General features: G+C 40.4%; 1 protein-coding gene across 2 annotated transcripts in view; it reads left to right on the top strand.

Annotated features, from left to right (window-relative positions):
* arhgef5 (Rho guanine nucleotide exchange factor (GEF) 5) overlaps nt 1–23,884 on the top strand; it is a 58,130-nt gene that overhangs the window by 24,721 nt on the left and 9,525 nt on the right. For both annotated transcript variants that reach the window (XM_061948492.2, XM_061948499.2), the window contains exons 5-13: nt 1,511–1,884; nt 8,438–8,598; nt 11,705–11,857; nt 11,930–12,059; nt 15,665–15,739; nt 19,357–19,446; nt 19,528–19,670; nt 19,817–19,960; nt 20,046–20,116. In XM_061948492.2, coding sequence (XP_061804476.2) covers nt 1,511–1,884; nt 8,438–8,598; nt 11,705–11,857; nt 11,930–12,059; nt 15,665–15,739; nt 19,357–19,446; nt 19,528–19,670; nt 19,817–19,960; nt 20,046–20,116 — 1,341 coding nt within the window. The remainder of the gene's footprint in view (nt 1–1,510; nt 1,885–8,437; nt 8,599–11,704; nt 11,858–11,929; nt 12,060–15,664; nt 15,740–19,356; nt 19,447–19,527; nt 19,671–19,816; nt 19,961–20,045; nt 20,117–23,884) is intronic.

The raw sequence follows: 23,884 nt of genomic DNA on the forward strand, positions 1-23,884 counted from the left end.
TCATTTTAACATCATTTTATGTGGCCTGCCACCTCATTTTAACATTTTATGTGGCCTGCCATCTCATTCTAACATTTTTTGTGGCCCATCACCTCGTTTTAAAAAATTTTGAGGCCCGCCAATTCATTTAAATATCATTTTATTAGCTCGTCACCTCATTTTAACATCATTTTATGTGGCCTGCCACCTAATTTTAACATCATTTTAATAGCTCGCCACCTCATTTTAACATAATTTGACCTCATTTTAACATTTTATTAGCTTGCCACATCATTTTAACATAATTGTATGTGGCCCACCACCTCATTTTTTAACATTTTTTGTGGCCCGTCACCTCATTTAAAAAAATTTTGTGGCCTGCCACCTCATTTTAATATAATTTTATTAGCTCGCCACCTCATTTTAACATAATTTTATTAGTTCGCCACATCATTTTAACATCATTTTACGTGGCCCGCCACCTAATTTTAACATCATTTTATTAGCTCGCCACCTCATCTTAACATTAATGTGGCTCGCCACCTCATTTTAACATAATTTTATGTGGTCCGCCACCTCATTTTAACATCATTTTATGTGGCCCGCCACATCATTTTAACATTTTATGTGGCCCGCCATCTCATTTTAACATTTTTTTGTGGCCCATCACCTCGTTTTAAAAAATTTTGAGGCCCGCCACTTCATTTTAATATCATTTTATTAGCTCGTCACCTCATTTTAACATCATTTTATGTGGCCCGCCATCTAATTTTAACATCATTTTATTAGTTCTCCACCTCATTTTAACATCATTTTATGTGGCCTGCCACCTAATTTTAACATCATTTTATTAGCTCGCCACCTTATTTTAACATTATTCTTTTAGCTCGCCACCTCATTTTAACATAATTTTACCTCATTTTAACATTTTATTAGCTTGCCACATCATTTTAGCATAATTTTACGTGGCCCACCACGTCATTTTTTAACATTTTTTGTGGCCCGTCACCTCATTTAAAACATTTTTGTGGCCTGCCACCTCATTTTAATATAATTTTATTAGCTCGCCACCTCATTTTAACATCATTTTATTAGTTCGCCACAGCATTTTAACATTTTACGTGGGCCGCCACCTAATTTTAACATCATTTTATTAGCTCGCCGCCTCATTTTAACATTAATGTGGCTCGCCGCCTCATTTTAACATCATTTTATTAGCTCGCCGCCTCATTTTGATGTAATTTTATGTGGCCCGCAACCTCATTTTAACATTTTTTGTGGCCCGCCACGTCATTTAAAAAAATGTTGTAACCTGCCACCTCATTTTAACATCATTTTATGTGGTCCGCCACCTCATTTTAACATCATTTTATGTGGTCCGCCACCTCATTTTAACATCATTTTATGTGGCCCGCCACCTCATTTTAACATTTTATATGGCCTGCCGCTTCATTTTACATCCTTTTATGTGGCCTACTAAAAATAGTTTAGGGAGTGAACCACAGCATAAATGTGCCCCCTTCCCAAACAGATGCGGCCCAACTCTACCAGCAGTACAGCGAGGCGGCCCAGAACTCTGAGATCCTGAGCCAGTCCCGCTCCTCTGACATCATCTCGGTCAGCGGGGAAAATTCGTCCTCCCCTGCGCCGTCGCCGCCTCCCGCCTGCAGGCCGCTCCCGCCGCTGCCTGCCGTCCCGCACCCCCACTCCTTGGCCCACTCCGACTCCATCACCAGCATCAGAAGCTTGCCTCTGCCCGAACGGCCCAAATGTGAAGGCAGGCCTTCCTCCCCGCGGCTCTCCATCTCGCTCACGCAGTCGTCCACGCTGTGGCGAGAGCTGCCCGGCGTCCGCAACAGCAGAGAGCTGGAGGTCCTCACGGAGGACGAGAGGCGCCTGCAGGAGGTAAGACAGCTCATGGACAAAAGGTCAGACCAGATGATGTTCCTAAGATATGTATATATATTCAATATACAGTATGAAAGCATATATAGCAATCCCCAGAATGGCTTTTCAGGTAGGGTCTGGGCTTCAAACCAACAAAAAAAGATCATTTATTTTCTAATCCAATTTTGCAAAATGCTGCATTAAATAATAATTACAGATTGTCTGTATTCATGTATTTGTTTGGATAAGCTTCTACTCCTGTGAACTGCTTCACACAGAAATGTAAACATTTCTCAAAACATGTTTAACATTATTTAATTTGGCCCCCGGCGTGGCGAAGTTGGTAGAGTGGCCGGGTCAGCAATCGGAGGGTTGCTGGTTACTGGGGTTCAATCCCCACCTTCTACCATCCTAGTCACGTCCGTTGTGTCCTTGGGCAAGACACTTCACCCCTTGCTCCTGATGGCTGCTGGGTAGCGCCTTGCATGGCAGCTCCCGCCATCAGTGTGTGAATGTGTGTGTGAATGGGTGAATGTGGAAATACTGTCAAAGCGCTTTGAGCACCTTGAAGGTAGAAAAGCGCTATACAAGTACAACCCATTTATAACCCATTTATTTTAATATGAATTTATTAACTCGCTACCTCATTTTAACATCATTTAATGTGGCTCGCCACCTAATTTTAACATTTTATTAGCTCGCCACCTCATTTTAACGTCATTTAACGTGGCCCGCCACCTCATTTTAACATATTAGCTCGCCACCTCATTTTAACGTCGATTAACGTGGCCCGCAACCTCATTTTAATATGAATTTATTAACTCGCTACTTTATTTTAACATCATATAACGTGGCTCGCCACCTAATTTTAACATTTTATTAGATCGCCACCTCATTTTAACGTCATTTAACGTGGCTCGCCACCTATTTTTAACATTTTATTAGATCGCCACCTCATTTTAACGTCATTTAATGTGGCTCGCCACCTAATTTTAACATTTTATTAGCTCGCCACCTCATTTTAACGTCATTTAATGTGGCCCGCCACCTCATTTTAACATATTAGCTCGCCACCTCATTTTAACGTCATTTAAGTGGCCCGCAACCTCATTTTAATATGAATTTATTAACTCGCTACTTTATTTTAAGATCATTTAATGTGGCTCGCCGCCTAATTTTAACATTTTATTAGCTCGCCACCTCATTTTAACATAATTTAACGTGGCTCGCCACCTAATTTTAACATTTTATTAGATCGCCACCTCATTTTAACGTCATTTAATGTGGCTCGCCACCTATTTTTAACATTTTATTAGATCGCCACCTCATTTTAAATGATAAATAAATGATAAATGGGTTGTACTTGTATAGCGCTTTTCTACCTTCAAGGTACTCAAAGCGCTTTGACACTACTTCCACATTTACCCATTCACACACACATTCACACACTGATGGAGGGAGCTGCCATGCAAGGCGCTAACCAGCACCCATCAGGAGCAAGGGTGAAGTGTCTTGCTCAGGACACAACGGACATGACGAGGTTGGTACTAGGTGGGGATTGAACCAGAGACCCTCGGGTCGCGCACGGCCACTCTTCCACTGCGCCACGCCGTCCCATTTTAACGTCATTTAATGTGGCCCGCCACCTCATTTTAACATATTAGCTCGCCACCTCATTTTAACGTCATTTAATGTGGCCCGCCACCTCATTTTAATGTGAATTTATTAACTCGCTACTTTATTTTAACATCATTTAATGTGGCTCGCCACCTAATTTTAACATTTTATTAGCTCGCCACCTCATTTTAACGTCATTTAATGTGGCTCGCCACCTAATTTTAACATTTTATTAGATCACCACCATATTTTAACGTCCTTTAATGTGGCTCGCCACCTATTTTTAACATTTTATTAGATCGCCACCTCATTTTAACGTCATTTAATGTGGCCCGCCACCTCATTTTAACATACTAGCCTGCCACCTCATTTTAACATTTTATTAGCTCGCCTTTTTGAAATTGTTTCTTTTTTTTTATTAATGAACACACATTGGTAAGAAACATTTCATTATTAATGATGTGCATTTATTAGGAAAAAAAAAAGAAACATTTTTGTTGTTATTCCCTAAATTATACATTGATGTTATAACAGTGGTGTCAAAGTCAAGGCCCGCGGGCCGGATCTGAATTATCCATGGCCCTCGGGATCGTAGACATCTTTTAAGTAGACGCAACATAGGCTGCTGTGACGTAAGAAATTGGGCCGCCATCTTGAAGTGGTGATAAGGAGCCGGCAAGCAGCCTAAACTGACAGTTGACAGGTAGAAAACAAAGACTGTGTTCAGCGTTTTCCTGCTCAAATGAGCAGAGTGTTGAAAATAGGAATCGGGGGATTACTTTTCACAAGTAAGATTTAAAATTAACGTACTATTGGTTGTATTTTGTGAAAATAATATTACCACCGAGTTGGGAAGGAGCAAAGATCTTCAATAGTACTGACATCGTAGCCGCTAGCAAGCAAGAGTATGACCATAATAGAATTGCTTGTCAATGAAATTAATTACATTTAAAAATGTCATACTTGAATATCATAAAGTTGAAATAAATGATGAAGATAAAGATTGTAAAAGCCAACAGAGGTGAAAGTTAGGACCACAGTCCAGATTGTGTGTGTGTGTGGGGGGGGGGTAATATATGTTAGCTAACTAGACAATCAGTGGCTATACAGTACTATACAAGTCTAAATTTAGTCTAGCTTTCCAACCCAATTTTTATGTAGGATATACGCATGTACATATAACCTAATCATATTGTTTCTTGAATTTAAAAATAACTGATCGTTTTTCCCCCCTTCTCTGGGATTATATTCCCAGTTTTGATTTCGGACGTCTGGTCACTTATAGCGTATAAGAATATTCTATTACTGTTAAGCAAACTATGAATAATAAAACACGCCAAAACATGTGTCCTTTATCATAGCTACACGTATGACAAAAAACGTGTGAAAATGAGTGGTATTCAGTGAGGTTAAAGGAATTCAATGCGCTGACAGTTCATTGCTCCTGCCAAATGAATTGCATTGAGTGGAGTGGATCACCACTCCAAGATGGCGGCCCCGCGTCTCGTCAGCGCCAGTAGGCAGTAGCGCTCGATGCTGCGTACCCTTATAAGATGTCTATGCCCGGGATGATATTTGATTAGTATTAGAACCGGCCCGCAGGCCACAGTTGCCTGCTGCTGTTTTGCACGCACCAATACTCCATCAGTGTTGACGCTAGGAATTTTCAAAATGGGGTCCCAAGGACCCCATCAAGTCATAAAAATGGGGTCCCACAGTAAATTTCTGGGGTACCACTTTTTTGTAACCGTTTTGAAAACAAATGATAAATGTATGCATTATCCTGTTATATCTAACATTCTATATTGTGATTTGGAAAAAGGTTGTCATAAACGTTACTTAATTCATTAAAAAAAAAAATAAATACAAAGGAAAACACATTTTTATGCATATGTAAATTTATTCAGTTATAAACATTCATTCACTTTCTTCTTTCCTTCATGGATCTAAACTTTACCGCTGACGGTATTTTTTTTCTATATTATACAAGTACAAAACCAGGGAAGTTGGCACGTTGTGTAAATCGTAAATAAAAACAGAATACAATGATTTGAAAATCTTTTTCAACGTATATTCAATTGAATAAACTGCAAAGACAAGATGCTTAATGTTCAACTGAGAAACTTGTTTTTTTTTGCAAATAATCATTAACTTAGAATTTAATGGCAGCAACACATTGCAAAAAAGTTGGCACAGGGGCATTTTTACCACTGTGTTACATGGCCTTTCCTTTAAACAACACTCAGTAAACGTTTGGGAACTGAGGAGACCAATTTTTGAAGCTTTTCAGGTGGAATTATTTCCCACTCTTGCTTGACGTACAGCTTAAGTTGTTCAACAGTCTGGGGGTCTCCGTTGGGGTGTTTTAGGCTTCATAATGCTGCACACATTTTCAATGGGAGACAGGTCAGGACTACAGGCAGGCCAGTCTAGTACCCACACTCTTTTACTATGAAGCCATGCTGTTGTAACACGTGGCTTGGCATTGTCTTGCTGAAATAAGCAGGGGCGTCCATGAAAAAGACGTTGCTTGGATGGCAACATATGTTGCTCCAAAACCTGTATGTACCTTTCAGCATTAATGGCGCCTTCACAGATGTGTAAGTTACCCATGTCTTGGGCACTAATACACCCCCATACCATCACAGATGCTGGCTTTTCAACTTTGCGCCGATAACAATTTGGATGTTTCTTTTCCTCTTTGTTCCGGAGGACACGACTTCCACACTTTCCAAAAGCAATTTGAAATGTGGACTCGTCAGACCACAGAACACTTTTCCACTTTGTATCAGTCCATCTTAGATGAGCTTGGGCCCAGCAAAGCCGGCGGCGTTTCTGGGTGTGGTTGATAAATAGCTTTTACTTTGCATAGGAGAGTTTTAACTTGCACTTACAGATGTAGCGACGAACTGTAGTTACGACAGTGTTTTTTTTTTTTTAAGTGTTCCTGAGCCTATGTGGTGATATCCTTTACACACTGATGTTGGTTTTTGATGCAGTACCACCTGAGGGATCAAAGGTCAATGTTGGTTTTCAGCCTTGCTGCTTACGTGCAGTGATTTCTCCAGATTCTCTGAACCCTTTGATGATATAACAGACCATAGATAGTGAAATCCCTAAATTCCTTGCAATAGCTGGTTGAGAAATGTTGTTATTACACAATTTGCTCACACATTTGTTGACATAGTGGTAACCCTCACCCCATCCTGGTTTGTGAATGACTGAGCATTTCATTGGAAGCTGCTTTTATACCCAATCATGGCACCCACCTGTTCCCAATTAGCCTGCTCACCTGTGGGATGTCCCAAATAAGTGTTTGATGAGCATTCCTCAACTTTCTCAGTCTTATTTGCCACTAGTGCCAGCTTTTTTGAAACATGTTGCAGGCATCAAATTCCAAATGATATATAATATATAATATTTGCAAAAAATAACAAAGTTTTCCAGTTTGAACGTTAAGTATCTTGTTTTTTGCAGTCTATTCAATTGAATATAGGTTGAAAAGGATTTGCAAATCATTGTATTCTGTTTTTATTTACCATTTACACAACGTGCCGACTTCACTGGTTTTGAGGTTTGTACAATGTATAGAGAATATGCCCCAACGTTGACCTCGGCACTCTGACCCCGTATCTCAGTGACTCTGTCACAAAGCTGGGGGTAAAGTTTGACTCAGATTTTAAATTCGAAAAACAAATCAGCAGCGTCGTTCAAAAAAACTTTTATCAATTACGCCAAATAGCGAAAGTGAAACCGCTTCTATCAGGACATGATCTTGAGAAATTAATCCACGCTTTTATCTCGACTCGTCTTGATTACTGTAATGCCCTGTATGTTGGCATTAGCCAGGCCTCCCTCGCCCGCCTGCAGCTCGTGCAGAACTCTGCTGCTTGTCTGCTAACACAGACCCGCAGACGTGAGCACATCACCCCTATTTTAGCGTCCCTTCACTGGCTCCCTGTGCGTTACCGAATCAATTTTAAACTCCTTTTATTTGTTTTTAAATGTCTAAACAACCTCGCGCCAACCTATCTCTCCGACCTCCTTCAGCCTTACTGCCCCACCCGATCCTTAAGATCAGCCGATCAGCTGCTGTTGACGGTCCCTGACACAAGGCTGAAGCTTAGAGGTGACAGAGCTTTCGCCGTTGCTGCTCCCAAGCTCTGGAACGACCTACCCCTGAGTGTTAGACAAGCCTCCTCTCTTCCTGTTTTTAAATCTCTCTTAAAAACATACTTTTATTCCATGGCTTTTAACACTGAGTGATATCCATCCTGCAATGGCGCCCCATAATACACCTGCTGTGATCCTGTTTTTATGTTTTTATGTTTTTATTAATTCTATTTTAATTATTTATTTTTTATCGTGTTCTGTTTGTGTTGTGTTGTGTTTGCTCGGTACTCGTTTTATCTTTTAACCTGTTCATTGTACAGCACTTTGGCTACCCCTGTGGTAAATTTTAAATGTGCTTTATAAATAAAGTTGATTTGATTTGATTTGATATGCGAGTTACAAATGAGCTTTTAAAGATTTGTATCATGCAGGATGTAGCATGTCCTGCATCTTAACTTTTCACTTTTTCTGTACATATTTGCAGTCAATAATACAGAGTAGCCCAGTCATGTCTCTGGCTGTCATTTCCCATCATTTCTTATTGAACTGGGCGGGCGGAACGTAACTGAAATGATTCAGTTGGCTACTGTTATTACCTCATATCTCAAGCTACTATAACCATGACAAGAAATACTGGAATTTCCCCCCGTCCTTCTCCTAGCAGAAAACATTTCGCAAATGGCCTTCTCTGGCAAGGTTTTGCCAGTTATGCTCACTTCCACACGTTGTGCAACTTTTCTTACAGTCAAAAAAAAAAAAAAAGAAGACGTCAGAGCAGAGCAAAGCAGAGATCACTCATCATCAACCCCCAAACCTTTTCTTCCTCTTCTTTTCATGATAGGTGCGGTTTGAAGTCGTGACCTCTGAGGCGTCCTACTGCCGCAGTCTGGACATTGTCGTCGAGCATTTTGTTAAGTCTAAACAGCTGGGGGCACTGCTGGCCACCCAAGATCGGAACTGGCTGTTTTCCCGTCTGGCAGACGTCCGTGCTATCAGCCACAGGTCAGACATGATGCTACAGTGTGCAAGGAGGATTGGATGAAACTCAAATTGGATGTACCGTATTTTCCGCACCATAAGGCGCCCTGGGTTATAAGCCGCGCCTTCAATGAACGGCATATTTCAAAACTTTGTCCACCTATAAGCCGCCCCGTGTTGTAAGCCGCATCTAACTGCGCTAAAGGAATGTCAAAAAAACAGTCAGATAGGTCAGTCAAACTTTAATAATATATTAAAAACCAGCGTTCTAACAACTCTGTTCACTCCCAAAATGTACGCAAATGTGCAATCACAAACATACGTATATCAACATGGACAGAGCTGCGTGAAAAAAGCCACCCGGCCTCTTCGCGTAAACTTAAACTTACCTTAACCACTCGCTCATCTTTTCTTCATCCATCCCTTCGAGTTAGCTTTTATGATGACGCCGGCTGGAAAGGTCTCTTTTGGCAAGGTCTTCCTTTTGAATATCACCATGGGTGGAAGTTTCTGGCCATTAGCATGGCAAGCTAGAACCACAGTGAAGGATGACTTCTCATTCCCTGTGGTGCGAATATTCACCGTACGTGCTCCCGTTGTATCCACAGTGCGGTTCACAGGAATATCAGTTGCTGTGAAATAGTAATCTGTGTGCGGATGGAGAGATTGCGTCTTTTCATGAACCGGATCCCGGTCGCTTAGTAGGAGCCATTTTGTGGTCTTTACAGATGTAAACACACAAAGGAAATGAAACGTACGGTGATATCCGCGCGCTTTTTCTTCTTCTACGCGGGCGGGTGGTTGCTTACAGTAGAAGAAGAAGCGCTTCCTGTTCTATGGGGGCGGGTGCTTACCTTGGCGGTTGCTTGCGTAGAAGAAGAAGCGCTTCCTGTTCTACCGGGAAAAAAGATGGCGGCTGTTTACCGAAGTTGCGAGACCGAAACTTTATGAAAATGAATCTTAATATTTATCCATATATAAAGCGCACCGGGTTATAAGGCGCACTGTCAGCTTTTGAGAAAATGTGTGGTTTTTAGGTGCGCCTTATAGTGCGGAAAATACGGTATTTATTTAGACTTAACCCTGGGAGGTCTTTGAAATATCCTCACTTATTTATTTCAGATGGATATTTAAAAAAATAAGTCAGATTCATAAAATAACTGCTCCAAATAATTGTTTCCACTTTAAACAAGTCACTCCTTTTAAAACTACTTCAACCTGAAATTGTATTTATTTATTTTTTATTTAAAAAAAACAAAACATTTTTATTTAATTGTATTTTATTTATTTTTTTCTTTGATGCGCCTGAAAGAGTGGCAGCACATCACAGTAGCACCTTTGATTTCTTTCATTTAATTTATTTTTGGTATTATTCTCAACTTTTCTTGCTTATCTTTTAGAACAATTTCCCTTGTGGATCAATAAAGTTTGTCTAAGTTTAAGTCTAAGTACGTATATCAAATATTGGTTTCTTTGTTAATATTCCCACTAGCATTAGGGGCGGTATAGCTCGGTTGGTAGAGTGGCCGTGCCATCAACTTGAGGGTTGCAGGTTCGATCCCCGCTTCCGCCATCCTAGTCACTGCCGTTGTGTCCTTGGGCAAGACACTTTACCCACCTGCTCCCAGTGCCACCCACACTGATTTAAATGTAACTTAGATATTGGGTTTTCACTATGTAAAAGCGCTTTGAGTCACTAGAGAAAAGCGCTATATAAATATAATTCACTTCACTTCACTTCACTGCTGCAATATAAGCCGCTATTCATCCTGGGGTTTAGACTTAGACTTAGACAAACTTTATTGATCCACAAGGAAAATTGTTCTAACATTGTTTAACATTTCACACTGTTTTTTTTGTTGTTGGTTGTTTTCAAATAAATAAATACATTTAAATACATTTTAACAATATTTGATACATGTTCAACATTAAGGCAAAAGGGAACAGAAACATAAATGACAAATAACGCTACATTCAAACTTAAACCATAAAAGCCATGCAAATACATTGTTTACAAAACAACACATGTTTTCTTATAATTATATACTATTTGTATACATTTTGTAACACTTTTATAGGAAAATATATTTACATATCTTATTTTTTTTATTGAAAAACAATCAAAAAATTATTTCAATAGATTACTTTTAATGGAGTATATGTTTAAGTTATTTATTTACACAATACAACAGTAATTTACATCCATAGTTACTTTTTCTATAGTGCCTGTTAAAAAAAAGAAAGAAAAAGAAGTAAAACAAAAACATATTTCCTAAAGTGCTGATATTATGCATTTTAGTCAATCTTTATTTTTTTCTGCCTGCTTCAAATGGGAAAAAGTAGTGAACACATGAAAGAAGTAAATACATTGAAAGCTAGTGCTGACGTCCAAATTTGATTATTAACTGTATAATAGATTTAATTAGTTTATGTTAAGTGAAATGTGGTATCAGAAATGGCATTTTCAATGGGATATTTTTGTATTTATTTTATTTTTTTTTCCATTTTTTTTTTAATTGACATCCAGCATCAGACATTCCTATCCATTACATCATATATCTGTTGTCTGCCTTAAATGTCAAAATATTTTTTGTTTGTATCCCAACCATACCACCCATCCCCTCCCCAAAAAAGAAAGAAACAGCAAAAAAGAAAAGTAATATCTACAAATACATCAATTAAATAAACAAAAAAGAAATAATAATACATTAATAATAATAATCAGAAATAAATAAATAAATAAATATATAAACAGATACACACATATATATATATATATATATATATATATATATATATATATATATATATATATATATATATATATATATATATACATACCTATACACATACATAAAAAAAAAAGGATTACTCCCTATATATATATATATATATATATATATATATATATATATATATACACACATACCTATACACATATAGGGAGTAATCCTTTTTTTTTTTTTTAGCAGTACAATCACTAATTCGAAAAATTAAAGTCAGGCTTATGGGGTGTGACATAGTTGACCCAGTTTTCCCAGTATGAAGTAAATTTCTCCAATTTCTCCACACTAAATATCCATAGGTACTTTTAATAAGGCATAATTAACATACTTTGATGTATTTTTAGCTTCTTATCAAAGCTGGAGGAGCGTCTGGAGTCGGACATCATATCATTTACCGTGTGTGACATCATCGCTCGCCACTGTCAGCGCTTCAAGATGGTTTATGTACCCTACCTCACCAACCAGTCCTACCAGGACGCCACCTACCAGAGACTCATGTGAGACACTTTGATGGCCCCCGATTGAAATGTGCACTGTGTGACCTCTTGTTGCCGCGTGTGTCTTTAAAGGAATGAGAATCCCGGCTTCAAACGCATCGTGGAGAAGTTAGAGAGGAGTCCTGTTTGCCATAGACTTCCCCTTCGTTCCTTCCTCGTCCTCCCATTCCAAAGAATAACAAGAATTAAGCTGCTGGTCCAGGTGTGTTGGTGGTCCTATCTGTTTGGATTTTGAAACTATTTCATTTAGGAGAAAATATTGAAAAACAAAATGTGTTTTGGTAATATTTGTACACTCATAGCAGTTAAAACAGTGTACTATTAATATGTCAACACAGTAAATTCTACCTGATTGTACCAAGTCTTAGACTTTGACTTGGACAAACTTTATTGATCCACAAGGCAAATTGTTCCACAAAGTAGCTCAGATACAATGGATGGAAAGGGTAAGGTTGGAAAGGTAAATGCAGGTATAAAGTAGACAAAAAAATGTACCATAATAGCAATATAAAATATAACATATGTAATATTTGCATATTATATATACAGTATATAATATATACTGATATATTATATTATTATATCATATTATATTTGTATATAATATATACAATATATAACAAATCCCAAGTACCATGTACAATATTACAGTATGTGTAACAGCTGCAAAATAGAGAGTAGGTCCAGCAGAAAATATACATTATAAACAAAGAGAGGTAGCTAACATAAACTTAGACTTAGACTTCCTTTTTATTGTCATTCAAATTTGAACTTTACAGTTCAGATAAGAACAACATTTCGTTGCATAAGCTCATGGTAGTGCAGGATAAAAAAGAAATAAGGTGCATATATAAATAAATAAATAGGTTACTGTACAGATAAATATATTGCACTTTTGCATATGCATCCACGTTTATGGATGTATGTTATATTGTCTTTTTTATTCCAGCGAGTTAATCCATTTTGGGGGGAGTTGAGGGAATAATTATGGTGCGTTCAAGAGTCTTATGGTCTGAGGGAAGAAGCTGTTACAGAACCTGCAGGATCTGCTTCGGAGGCTGCGGAACCTCTTTCTAGAGTCCAGCAGTGAAAACACTCCTTGGTGGGGGTGGGAGGAGTCTTTGCAGATTTTCTGAGCCCTGGTCAGGCAGCGGCTTTTTGCGATGAAGGTGTCGGGTAATAGACAGACATACTTGCCAACCCTCCCGGATTTTCCGGGAGACTACCGAAATTCAGCGTCTCTCCCGAAAACTTACCCGGGACAAATTTTCTCCCGAAATTCAGGCGGAGCTGGAGGCCACGCCCACTCCAGCTCCATGCGGACCTGAGTCCGCTTTCCCACAATATAAAGAACGTCTACAGTAAAGCAGTCCGTCTGCCGTAAACAGCAATGTTGTGACACTCTTAAACAGGACAATACTGCCATCTAGGGCGGCATGGCGTAGTGGGTAGAGCAACCGTGCCAGAAACCTGAGGGTTGCAGGTTCGCTCCCCGCCTCTTACCATCCAAAAATCGCTGCCGTTGTGTCCTTGGGCGGGACACTTCACCCTTTGCCCCCGGTGCCACTCACACCGGTGAATTGAATGATGAATGACAGGTGGTGGTCGGAGGGGCCGTTGGCGCAAATTGCAGCCACGCTTCCGTCAGTCTACCCCAGGGCAGCTGTGGCTATGAAAGTAGCTTACCACCACCAGGTGTGAACGAATGATGGGTTCTACATGTAAAGCGACTTTGGGTACTTAGAAAAGCGCTATATAAATCCCAGTTATTATTATTATTATTATCTAGTGCATTTGATGAAAGCACTTTTCTGCGTGCCACACAGCAATGCATAATCAGAGAGGGTGTTCAGCATGGTTAGAAAGATAGTGACAGAGAATAGAACAAGGATGGACAATTCAACCCTTAACTCAACAATGAGTAGATGAGTGTTATGTGTGTGTATATGTGTAAATAAATGAACACTGAAATTCAAGTATTTCTTTTATTTATATATATATATATATATATATATATATATATATATATATATATATATATATATATATCCATCCATCCATCCATTTTCTACCGCTTATTCCCTTCGGGGTCGCGGGGATATATATATATATATATATATATATATATATATATATATAAATGAAATACTTGACTTGGTGAATTCTAGCTGTAAATATACTCCTCCCCTCTTAACCACGCCCTCAACCACGCCCCCGCCCACCTCCCGAAATTGGAGGTCTCAAGGTTGGCAAGTACCGGTATGTAGACAGATATCATCTATTTTTGTATGGCGAGTGATTACACAGCTGGATGGAGTCCGGAATGAAGGAGTTCTTGAATCGAACACTGTGGAAACGAAGCTGAAGGAGCCTATTGGTGTATGAGCTCCGCTGTCCCTCAATTGTTAAAGTTAAAGTATCAATGATTGTCACACACACACTTGGTGTGGCGAAATTATTCTCTGCATTTGACCCATCACCCTTGATCACCTCTGGTGGAGCAGGTGGGCAGGATAGTCCATGATGGCGAGCAATTTGTCCAGTGTCCTCCTGTCCCTCACTGACACAAACGCCTCCATCTGCGTGCCAATAGTTTGGCCGGCTTTCTGGATCAGTTTGTCAATCCGGTTTAAGTCCCTTTTGCTGGTGCTGCTCCTCCAACAAACCCCTGCAAAGTACAGGGCACTGGCCACAACAGCTTGCTGCACACATTAAAGCAGTGTTTTTCAACCTTTTTTGAGCCAAGGCACAATTTTTGCGTTGGAAAAACACATTAAAAAAACGAAACTCAGTTGACAGTAAAAAGTCGCAATTGTTGGATTTGACTTTAAACCATAACCAAGCATGCATCACTATAGCTCTTGTCTCAAAGTAGGTGTACTGTCACCACCTGTCACATCACGCCCTGACTTATTTTGAGTTCTTTGCTGTTTTGTTGTGTGAAGTGTTTTAGTTCTTGTCTTGCGCTCCTATTTTGGTGGCTTTTTTTGGTATTTTCCTTTAGCAGTTTCATGTCTTACTTTGAGTGATATTTCACACATTTAGTTTGTTTTAGCAATCAGGAATATTTCCGTTGTTTTTATCCTTCTTTGTGTGGACATTGTTGATTGTCATGTCATGTTCGGATGTACATTGTGGACGCCGTCTTTGCTCCACAGTAAGTCTTTGCTGTCGTCCAGCATTCTGTTTTTGTTGACTTTGTAGCCAGTTCAGTTTTAGTTTTGTTCTGCATAGCCTTCCCTAAGCTTAAATGCATTTTCTTAGGGGAACTCATCTTTTGTTTATTTTTGGTTTAAGCATTAGATACCTTTTTACCTGCACTCTGCCTCCCGCTGTTTCCGACATCTACAAAGCAATTAGCTACCTGCTGCCACCTACTGATATGGAAGAGTATTACATGGTTACTATGCCGACCTCTAGACAGCACAGACACTCAACAACAACACATCATTTGCAGACTATAATTACTGGTTTGCGAACAATATTTTTAACCCAAATTAAATAATCTCCCACGGCACACCAGACTGTATCTCACGGCACACTAGTGTGCCGCGGCACAGTGGTTGAAAAACACTGCATTAAAGGACCTGAGCTTCCTCAAGAAAAATAATCTGCTCATGCCCTTCTTGTATACAGCTTTGCTGTTGTCCTTCCAGTCCAGTCTGCTGTTCTATTTGATTGTGTTTTTCACAAAGCCATAAAAAAGGAAAATTACAGTTACTTTTATATCATATTTTCCTTAAGATTCTTGGATTGTCTTCCTGCTACTTAGGACTTTCTCACACTGAGTTTTTGTTTATTTTCCAGAATATAGTGAAGAGAACAACCCCTGGTACTGCAGATGCGACACAGGCCATTAAAGCGTTGAAGCTTCTAGAAAAGGTAAAAATTCCATCCATCCATCCATTTTCTACCGCTTATTCTCTAAAATTGTACCTCTATATTTAGGTCTTTATGAGACTTTATAATATTATTTTTTATAAATGCAGGTTTTGTCCTTATGGGACTTTTATGCTGTTGTTCGGTACTCTGAAATTTAAATGGTGCATACCTTGACGCGGTTCACTTTGCGGTAACGCTGGTATTTTTGTAAGGAAGTAAGGACTTGCGTGAAACATCGCAAACCACAATGCTGTCTGTTGGGTTTAATAGGTATCTTATTTTAATATTCTGCTATAGTTACCTGCTGAGTTTCCCCCAAAAGCCTCTAAAATATACTGTGAAATGGTACCTCTGTTTTCAATGCAAATCCAATTACAAAAGGAATCGGTCTATAGTGTCCCAGTCGTTGAACTCTAAAATAATCTTTCCTCACAGAGATTGAGTCACCAACGCGTGCAGAATTCTTTATTTGGGCACTAGATTCTGCGGAATGATACACGGGCAATCATATGGCACCGATTTTGTCACAGTTATGATGCCATATGATTGCCCATATGAAATATTTGCCTATCCGCGCATCTCTAGTCTGCGTGCAAGCAAATAGATGCGCGGATAGGCAAATATTTCATCCGCAACCGCATGACAAAAGTCGTCAACCATCCGCATCCACCCGAACTAACATTTAATCAACACCTTTTCTGGGGTCTGATGAGCGTCTGCATCGGGCGCCTTAACCCGGCGTTCGGTTCATCCCGCAGCGCCAGTTCTGCTTGCCCCACCCCTTTCGTGAGCGCACTGCGCGCGGAGTGACCCCTGTTACGCGCCCCCGGCAACGGGGGTGGCGGGCAGGTAAGCTGCGCGGGCGGAGCGCGCGGAGTGACCCCTGTTACGAGCCCCCGGCCACGGGGGTGGCGGGCAGGTAAGCTGCTTACCTGCTGCGTGTGACGCCGGCCGCGGCGAAGGCGGACGAGGCGGGGTGTCGTGCGGTGGTGACCCTGGACGTGCGTCGGGCCCTTCTCGCGGATCACCTCAGCTACGGCTCCCGGTGGGGCCCTCTCGGGGGAAGGGGCCTCGGTCCCGGACCCCGGCAAGGCGTCCCTTCTCCGCTCCGTAAAAGTGTCCATCTCTTCTTTTTTTTTTCTTCTTCTGTTGTGGCATATGCTGCAGGTGCCTGCTCGTTTTTCGTATGTGGGTAACAACATTTAACTATGTATATATATTTCCGAATTGGTTTAACTGCCACCCGCCTGAATCTATTTAAAATCAAATTTTTTTTTATTTCAACCGCCCGACCCGACCCGCGGATAAAATCTAATTTTTCTTTATTTCAACCGCCCGAACCGCGGATATTCCGCGGACTCCGCGGTTGTGTCCGCAAACCGCGCATCTCTAACGCAGACTCTGTTTGCGCTCGCAATGTGTTTCTCTTAGAGATGTCCGATAATATCGGCCTGCCGATATTATCGGCCGATAAATGCGTTAAAATGTCATATCGGAAATTATCGGTATCGTTTTTTTTTTTTTATCAGGATCGTTTTTTTAAATTATTTTTTATTTTATTTTATTTTTTTTAATTAAATCAACATAAAAAACACAAGATACACTTACAATTAGTGCAACAACCCAAAAAACATCCCTCCCCCATTCACACTCATTCACACAAAAGGGTTGTTTCTTTCTGTTATTAATATTCTGGTTCCTACATTATATATCAATATATATCAATACAGTCTGCAAGGGATACAGTCCGTAAGCACACATGATTGTGCGTGCTGCTGGTCCACTAATAGTACTAACCTTTAACAGTTAATTTTACTCATTTTCATTAATAACTAGTTTCTATGTAACTGTTTTTATATTGTTTTACTTTTTTTTATTCAAGAAAATGTTTTTAATTTATTTATCTTATTTTATTTTATTTAAAAGTACCTTATCTTCACCATACCTGGTTGTCCAAATTAGGCATAATAATGTGTTAATTCCACGACTGTATATATCGGTTGATATCGGTATCGGTAATTAAAGAGTTGGACAATATCGGAATATCGGATATCGGCAAAAAGCCATTATCAGACATCCCTAATTTCTCTGTTTCTCTCCGAGGTTCCTCCCTTTTGGCGCTTACAGGCACGGGCATTGACTACACCAGGGGTTTTAGATTAGAGCAAGGCTGTCAAACTCGTTTTCATTGAGGGCCACATGGCAGTTACGGCTGCCACCACAGGGCCGCTAACAGTGAATAATTTATGGATTTGCCTATACATTTTTATTATTAAATATATTTTTTTACGTACACTGTAAGTCCGGCCCGCGAATTAATTATTTATGGCCCCCGGGATGATATTTGGTTAGTATTAGAACCGGCACGCAGGCCACAGCCTCCTGCTGCTGTTTTGCACGCATGGACTCAGGGAAAATTGTAGATAAGAGCCATGAGAAAGAATACAACTGATTTGATTTATTTATGTTTTATTTTCTCATTTTACTGTTTGAAAGCAGTAATTGGTAGGATCATAGAGCAGCACAATATTGTATTTTCAGTTCATAATGCATGCAATTTCATTTATGCATTCCTCTTGATATTAAGGAACATACTTTATTTTTGAAGGACATTTACTTGTTTGTTGTTTGCCTGTTGAAAATGTTTTCCCTTGAAATAACTGACAGAGCCATAAGAAAATATTGCTTTATTCATTTAATGTACAGGACATGTGATTTTTCTTTGAAGGAAGTTTGTTTTTGACTGTGAGCCTGTTGCATCCATCCATTTTCTATCACTTGTCCCTTTTGGGGTTGAAAAATGTTTTCACTTGAAATTAGTGACAGAGCCATACAAAAATGTTGGATTATTCATTAAATTATTGAATAAAATACAGTCCACTGTATTAGGTCCTGGTTCAATAAAATGTGCAATCATTTTAATATGTTTTAATAAACATTGAACCAGTCCGGCCCCCGGCTTGTAGCAAATTAGTTTTTTTGGCCCTCTCATGTATTTGACTTTGACATCCCTGTTGTAGGCTTTTTGGAGACATTACATACAGAGTTGACTTTAAATAAGGTGCAGCTTTCAGTGCAGAATAACGCCATTGTTTGTTGTTTTTTTTGCGTTTGGCTATGATTTTTCAAGAGCCGCACCACTTGAAACACACTAATTTTGAAATTTCAACAGACAAATTAGGTTTATTTTACACAAAGTATCAAATCGGTATCGCCGATACCAGCCTGAATTTTACCCGTTGTGGGATCGGAAAGAAAATCAGTTTTAACACACATCGCTGCTAGTTGGAATTAAAGTTAAAGTACCAATGATTGTCACACACACACGAGGTGTGGTGAAATTATTCTCTGCATTCGACCCATCACCCTTGATCACCCCTGGGAGGTAAGGGGAGCAGTGAGCAGCAGCGGTGGCCGCGCCCGGGAATCATTTTTGATGATTTAACCCCCAATTCCAACCCTTGATGCTGAGTGCCAAGCAGGGAGATAAGGGGTCCCCATTTTTATAGTCTTTGGTATGACTCGGCTTGGTTTTTTGAACTCACAACCTACAGTTCTTTTTAACCGCAGCAAAACATGACATTGTGAACGTACCCTAACTCTGGCCTGACCTTCAGCTGATCCAAGAGAGCAACGACAGCATCACTCAGATGAAAAGTATCGAGTCGCTGGTGTCGCTCAGTGCCAAGGTGGACTTTGAGTGCAGGGTAAGTGATGCGTTCAAGGACTGAAGGAATCACCGCACCGCTGTTTGTGTTGAACATATTTGTGTGTGGCGTTTGCCGCAGACTCTTCCTCTCATCAGTCAGTCTCGGAGGTTAGTGCGAGAGGGACTTGCCACCGAACTGATGGACTTCTCCCTCAAGGAAACGGAAAGGAATATTTACATGCACCTATTTAACGACTACCTGCTGCTCTCGCAACAAAAAGAGTGAGTCACCTTGCTTTTTACTGTTCGATCGATGATTCATCAACATCACCCTAATTCACGTTTACTACATCCCGTCATATCCTGTCAGTCTTATCATTTCACTTCCGGCCGCCTCCTCATTTCGTCTCGATTGTGCTTCTCCCAAGAGGGGGCAAGTTCACGGTGATAGACCACGCCCCCGTGGCAGAGCTGCGTGCAGAGAATTGCCGCGTCAAACTTCATTCCCTGCAGAAGAACCTGTTCCGGCTGCACATGTTGAACAAGTCGTTGCTGCTGAGGACCGACACACAGTAAGACACAGCATCGCCTTGCTTCTTTTAACAACAACCAAAAAAATGGCCACCAGAAGATGTCTACCTTTTTTTCCCCCTTTAGGAGTGATAAGCTACGTTGGATATCCGCCCTTTCCCGACCTCATCCTGAGATAGATTTTTCTTCTGCACAAGGTGACGCATGCTTCCTGGTGCAAGTGACACCAATTCTCTTTTATTGATCATTAACTCCTTTCTCAATTATTGACGTGATCAAGTTTAACCCAGCTGGTTCGATGCCTTTTTACCCCATTCCGCACGGGAACTCGATCCCTGATCATTTGTATTGAGAGTCGAATGTGTGCTGACCACTGGACTAAAAGGGGAGTGAGGTTTACTTTTGGCCCGTTACACTCACCCGCCGACACCTTCTTCTCATCCGGGTCACGGCACCAAGTGTAACCGGTGTGGTTTTTCTCTGCATCGTGTGTAGAGTTTCTTAATAAACACGACCGACACCAAGGTTGCTTCTCAACTGCACTTTACTCGTGGAAATGCATCTGACGATATACAGGAAATACAAATAGTGTAGTCCACAGGTGTCAAATTCAAGGCCCGGGGGCCAGATCTGGCCCGCAAACACCTGGAAATGATATGTGTAAAAAAAGTACTTAATATTTTCGCACTAAATGTAATTGATTTTTTTGACAGAAAAAAAAATTTAACCGCTTAAAATTGCATGCCTTTTTAAACTTGAATATCCAATATTGTAACAAATATTACAGTATACTACTATCATACTTTCCAAACTTGGTTTTGTCTAAATAAAAATACTAGAGATGTCCAATAATGGCTTTTTTGCCGATATCCGATATTCCGTGAGATCGACAGGTGGATCGGTGCGGCGTCTTCAGTAATGCGGACGCTGTATCGATCCGTTGTGGTGAAGAAGGAGCTGAGCCGGAAGGCAAAGCTCTCAATTTACCGGTCGATCTACGTTCCCATCCTCACCTATGGTCATGAGCTTTGGGTTATGACCGAAAGGACAAGATCACGGGTACAAGCGGCCGAAATGAGTTTCCTCCGCCGGGTGGCAGGGCTCTCCCTTAGAGATAGGGTGAGAAGCTCTGTCATCCGGGGGGAGCTCAAAGTAAAGCCGCTGCTCCTCCACATCGAGAGGAGCCAGATGAGGTGGTTCGGGCATCTGGTCAGGATGCCACCCGATCGCCTCCCTCGGGAGGTGTTTAGGGCACGTCCGACCGGTAGGAGGCCACGGGGAAGACCCAGGACACGTTGGGAAGACTATGTCTCCCGGCTGGCCTGGGAACGCCTCGGGATCCCCCGGGAGGAGCTGGACGAAGTGGCTGGGGAGAGGGACGTCTGGGCTTCCCTGCTTAGGCTGCTGCACCCGCGACCCGACCTCGGATAAGCGGAAGAAGATGGATGGATGGATGGATCCGATATTCCGATATTGTCCAAGTCTTAATTACCGATTCCGATATCAACCGATACCGATATATACAGTCGTGGAATTAACACATTATTATGCCTAATTTTGTTGTGATGCCCCGCTGGATGCATTAAACAATGTAACAAGGTTTTCCAAAATAAATCAACTCAAGTTATGGAAAAAAAATGCCAACATGGCACTGCCATATTTATTATTGAAGTCACAAAGTGCATTATTTTTTTTAACATGCCTCAAAACAACAGCTTGGAATTTGGGACATGATAGGAGAGCATGAGGAGTTTGAGGTGGGGGGGCGGGGAGATCGGGGGGTGTATATTGTAGCGTCTCGGAAGAGTTAGTGCTGCAACGGGTTCTGGGTATTTGTTCTGTTGTGTTTATGTTGTGTTACGGTGCGGATGTTCTCCCGAAATGTGTTTGTCATTCTTGTTTGGTGTGGGTTCACAGTGTGGCGCATATTTGTAACAGTGTTAAAGTTGTTTATACGGCCACCCTCAGTTTGACCTGTATTGCTGTTGACCAAGTATGTCTTGCATCCACTTGTGTGTGTGAAAAGCTGTAGATATTATGTGATTGGACCGGCACGCAAAGGCAGTGCCTTTGAGGTTTATTGGCGCTCTGTACTTCTCCCTACGTCCGTGTACACAGCGACGTTTTGAAGAGTTATAAAATTTACTTTTTGAAACCAATACCGATAATATCCAATATTACATTTTAAAGCATTTATCGGCCAATAATATCGGCAGTCCGATATTATTGGACATCTCTAAAAAAAATACTTAACTTTACTTTCAACTACCCATCAAATTCATAAAAATGACAATACATTTGACCTTATTCCTTACAGCATATTACTGTAAATTGAAAAAAACTACTACTGTTTTTTGCGTTAAAATTCTGTTGACTGAGCAGCCAGTTTTTGACTTTAAAATCTATGGTTGTTGTTTTTAACGATGCATTACTGTAAATGGAAAGACGGTACATTTGTTTTTCCAGTGGAAAAACTGGCAGCTATGTTGGCAGAATAAAAAAAGAACTTGCACTGTTTTTCCATTAACAATATAATGTGGTAAAAATCAATGTCAATTTATTACAGAAATTCTGGCAACTAAGCTGCCAGCTTTTTCTGTAAAACCCCCCTCAAAAAACAGCGGTACTGTTCTTCCATTTACCGTAAAATGTTGTAAAAAAAACCCCCAAAAAACCCACTAGATTTTACAGTAAAATTTTGTAAATGTAAAGTTTTTACTGTAAAATTGTCAGTCTACTTAAAACAATTTATATAATTAATAATTAAATCCAGAGGCAAATTCATACATTATTCGCTGTTACAAGCGGCCCTCTGATGGCAGCCATAACTGCCATGTGGCCCTCAATGAAAACCAGTTCCACATCCCTGGTGTAGTCAATATTTTTTGCCAAATGTTGAGTCCCTTCACCAGGCCTGGGCAATTATTTTGACTCGAGGGGCCAAATTTTGAGAAAAACGTGTCTGGGGGCCAGTATATCTGATTTTCAGGAACACTAGTACAAAACCTCACAACAATGTCTGATTGAAAACTAAAAACATCATGACAGACTGCCTTAAAAAACGGAATGGAATTACATTTTTTTTTTTACTGAATGAGACACCCAGAATCAGGGGCACCGCTAGGGATTTTGGGCCCCATGAAAAGAATCTTTACAAGGCCCCCAACACAGTGTCATTATTTTTTTCTGTATTATAATTTCATCATCATTAGGGGCCTCTCTGGGCCCCCCTCCATCATGGGCCCCTAGAATCCGTCTCCTTTACCCCCCCCTTTTCTGCGCCCCTGCCCAGAATGTACATGAAAACACAGAATGTGAGATTTAACTATGAAGGATAAAACACTGAATATTGACAACATATGAACGTGCAAAAAAAATGCAACAAACACAGCGAAATATGAACGCGAAGGGTAAAAAAACTAAAAAACACATACAATCTGATATATCTGATACATAACTAAGCTTTAGAACTTTGTTGTAAAAATCTCCTTCTGCGTCTGTCACTGACACCCGCATTTCAGGCTCGCTCTGGAAACAGTCTGTGGAAATGCTCCCCACCCACACTGCTTAGTGCCTCGTCTGAGCTGCTGTGACTTAGATTACCATAGTAACTAATTAGATTACCATAGTAACTAATTAGACTACCATAGTAACTAGAACATCATGCAAAAGCGCAGATTCCAACCATTGAAATACTTTGTATAGTTCAAGACTTACGGTCATTTGAAAACATCACTGCACATCATAATGGCAGCTACAGTTTCATCTTAAAGATCTAAAACAATTATTTGGGAATGTCCGGCAGGCTAGATTGAAAAGCTTAACGGGCCGCATGCGGCCCCCGGGCCTTAATTTGCCCAGGTCTTCCCTACACAAATGCAAGGAATAAAACAATACAGAACAGGAAATAATTGTGAAATAAATTTCTTAATGAGACAGTAAATACACGTTTCTGTCATCGCACG

The sequence above is a fragment of the Nerophis lumbriciformis genome, linkage group LG04 (genome assembly GCF_033978685.3).
Source record: "Nerophis lumbriciformis linkage group LG04, RoL_Nlum_v2.1, whole genome shotgun sequence".
NCBI lineage: Eukaryota > Metazoa > Chordata > Actinopteri > Syngnathiformes > Syngnathidae > Nerophis > Nerophis lumbriciformis.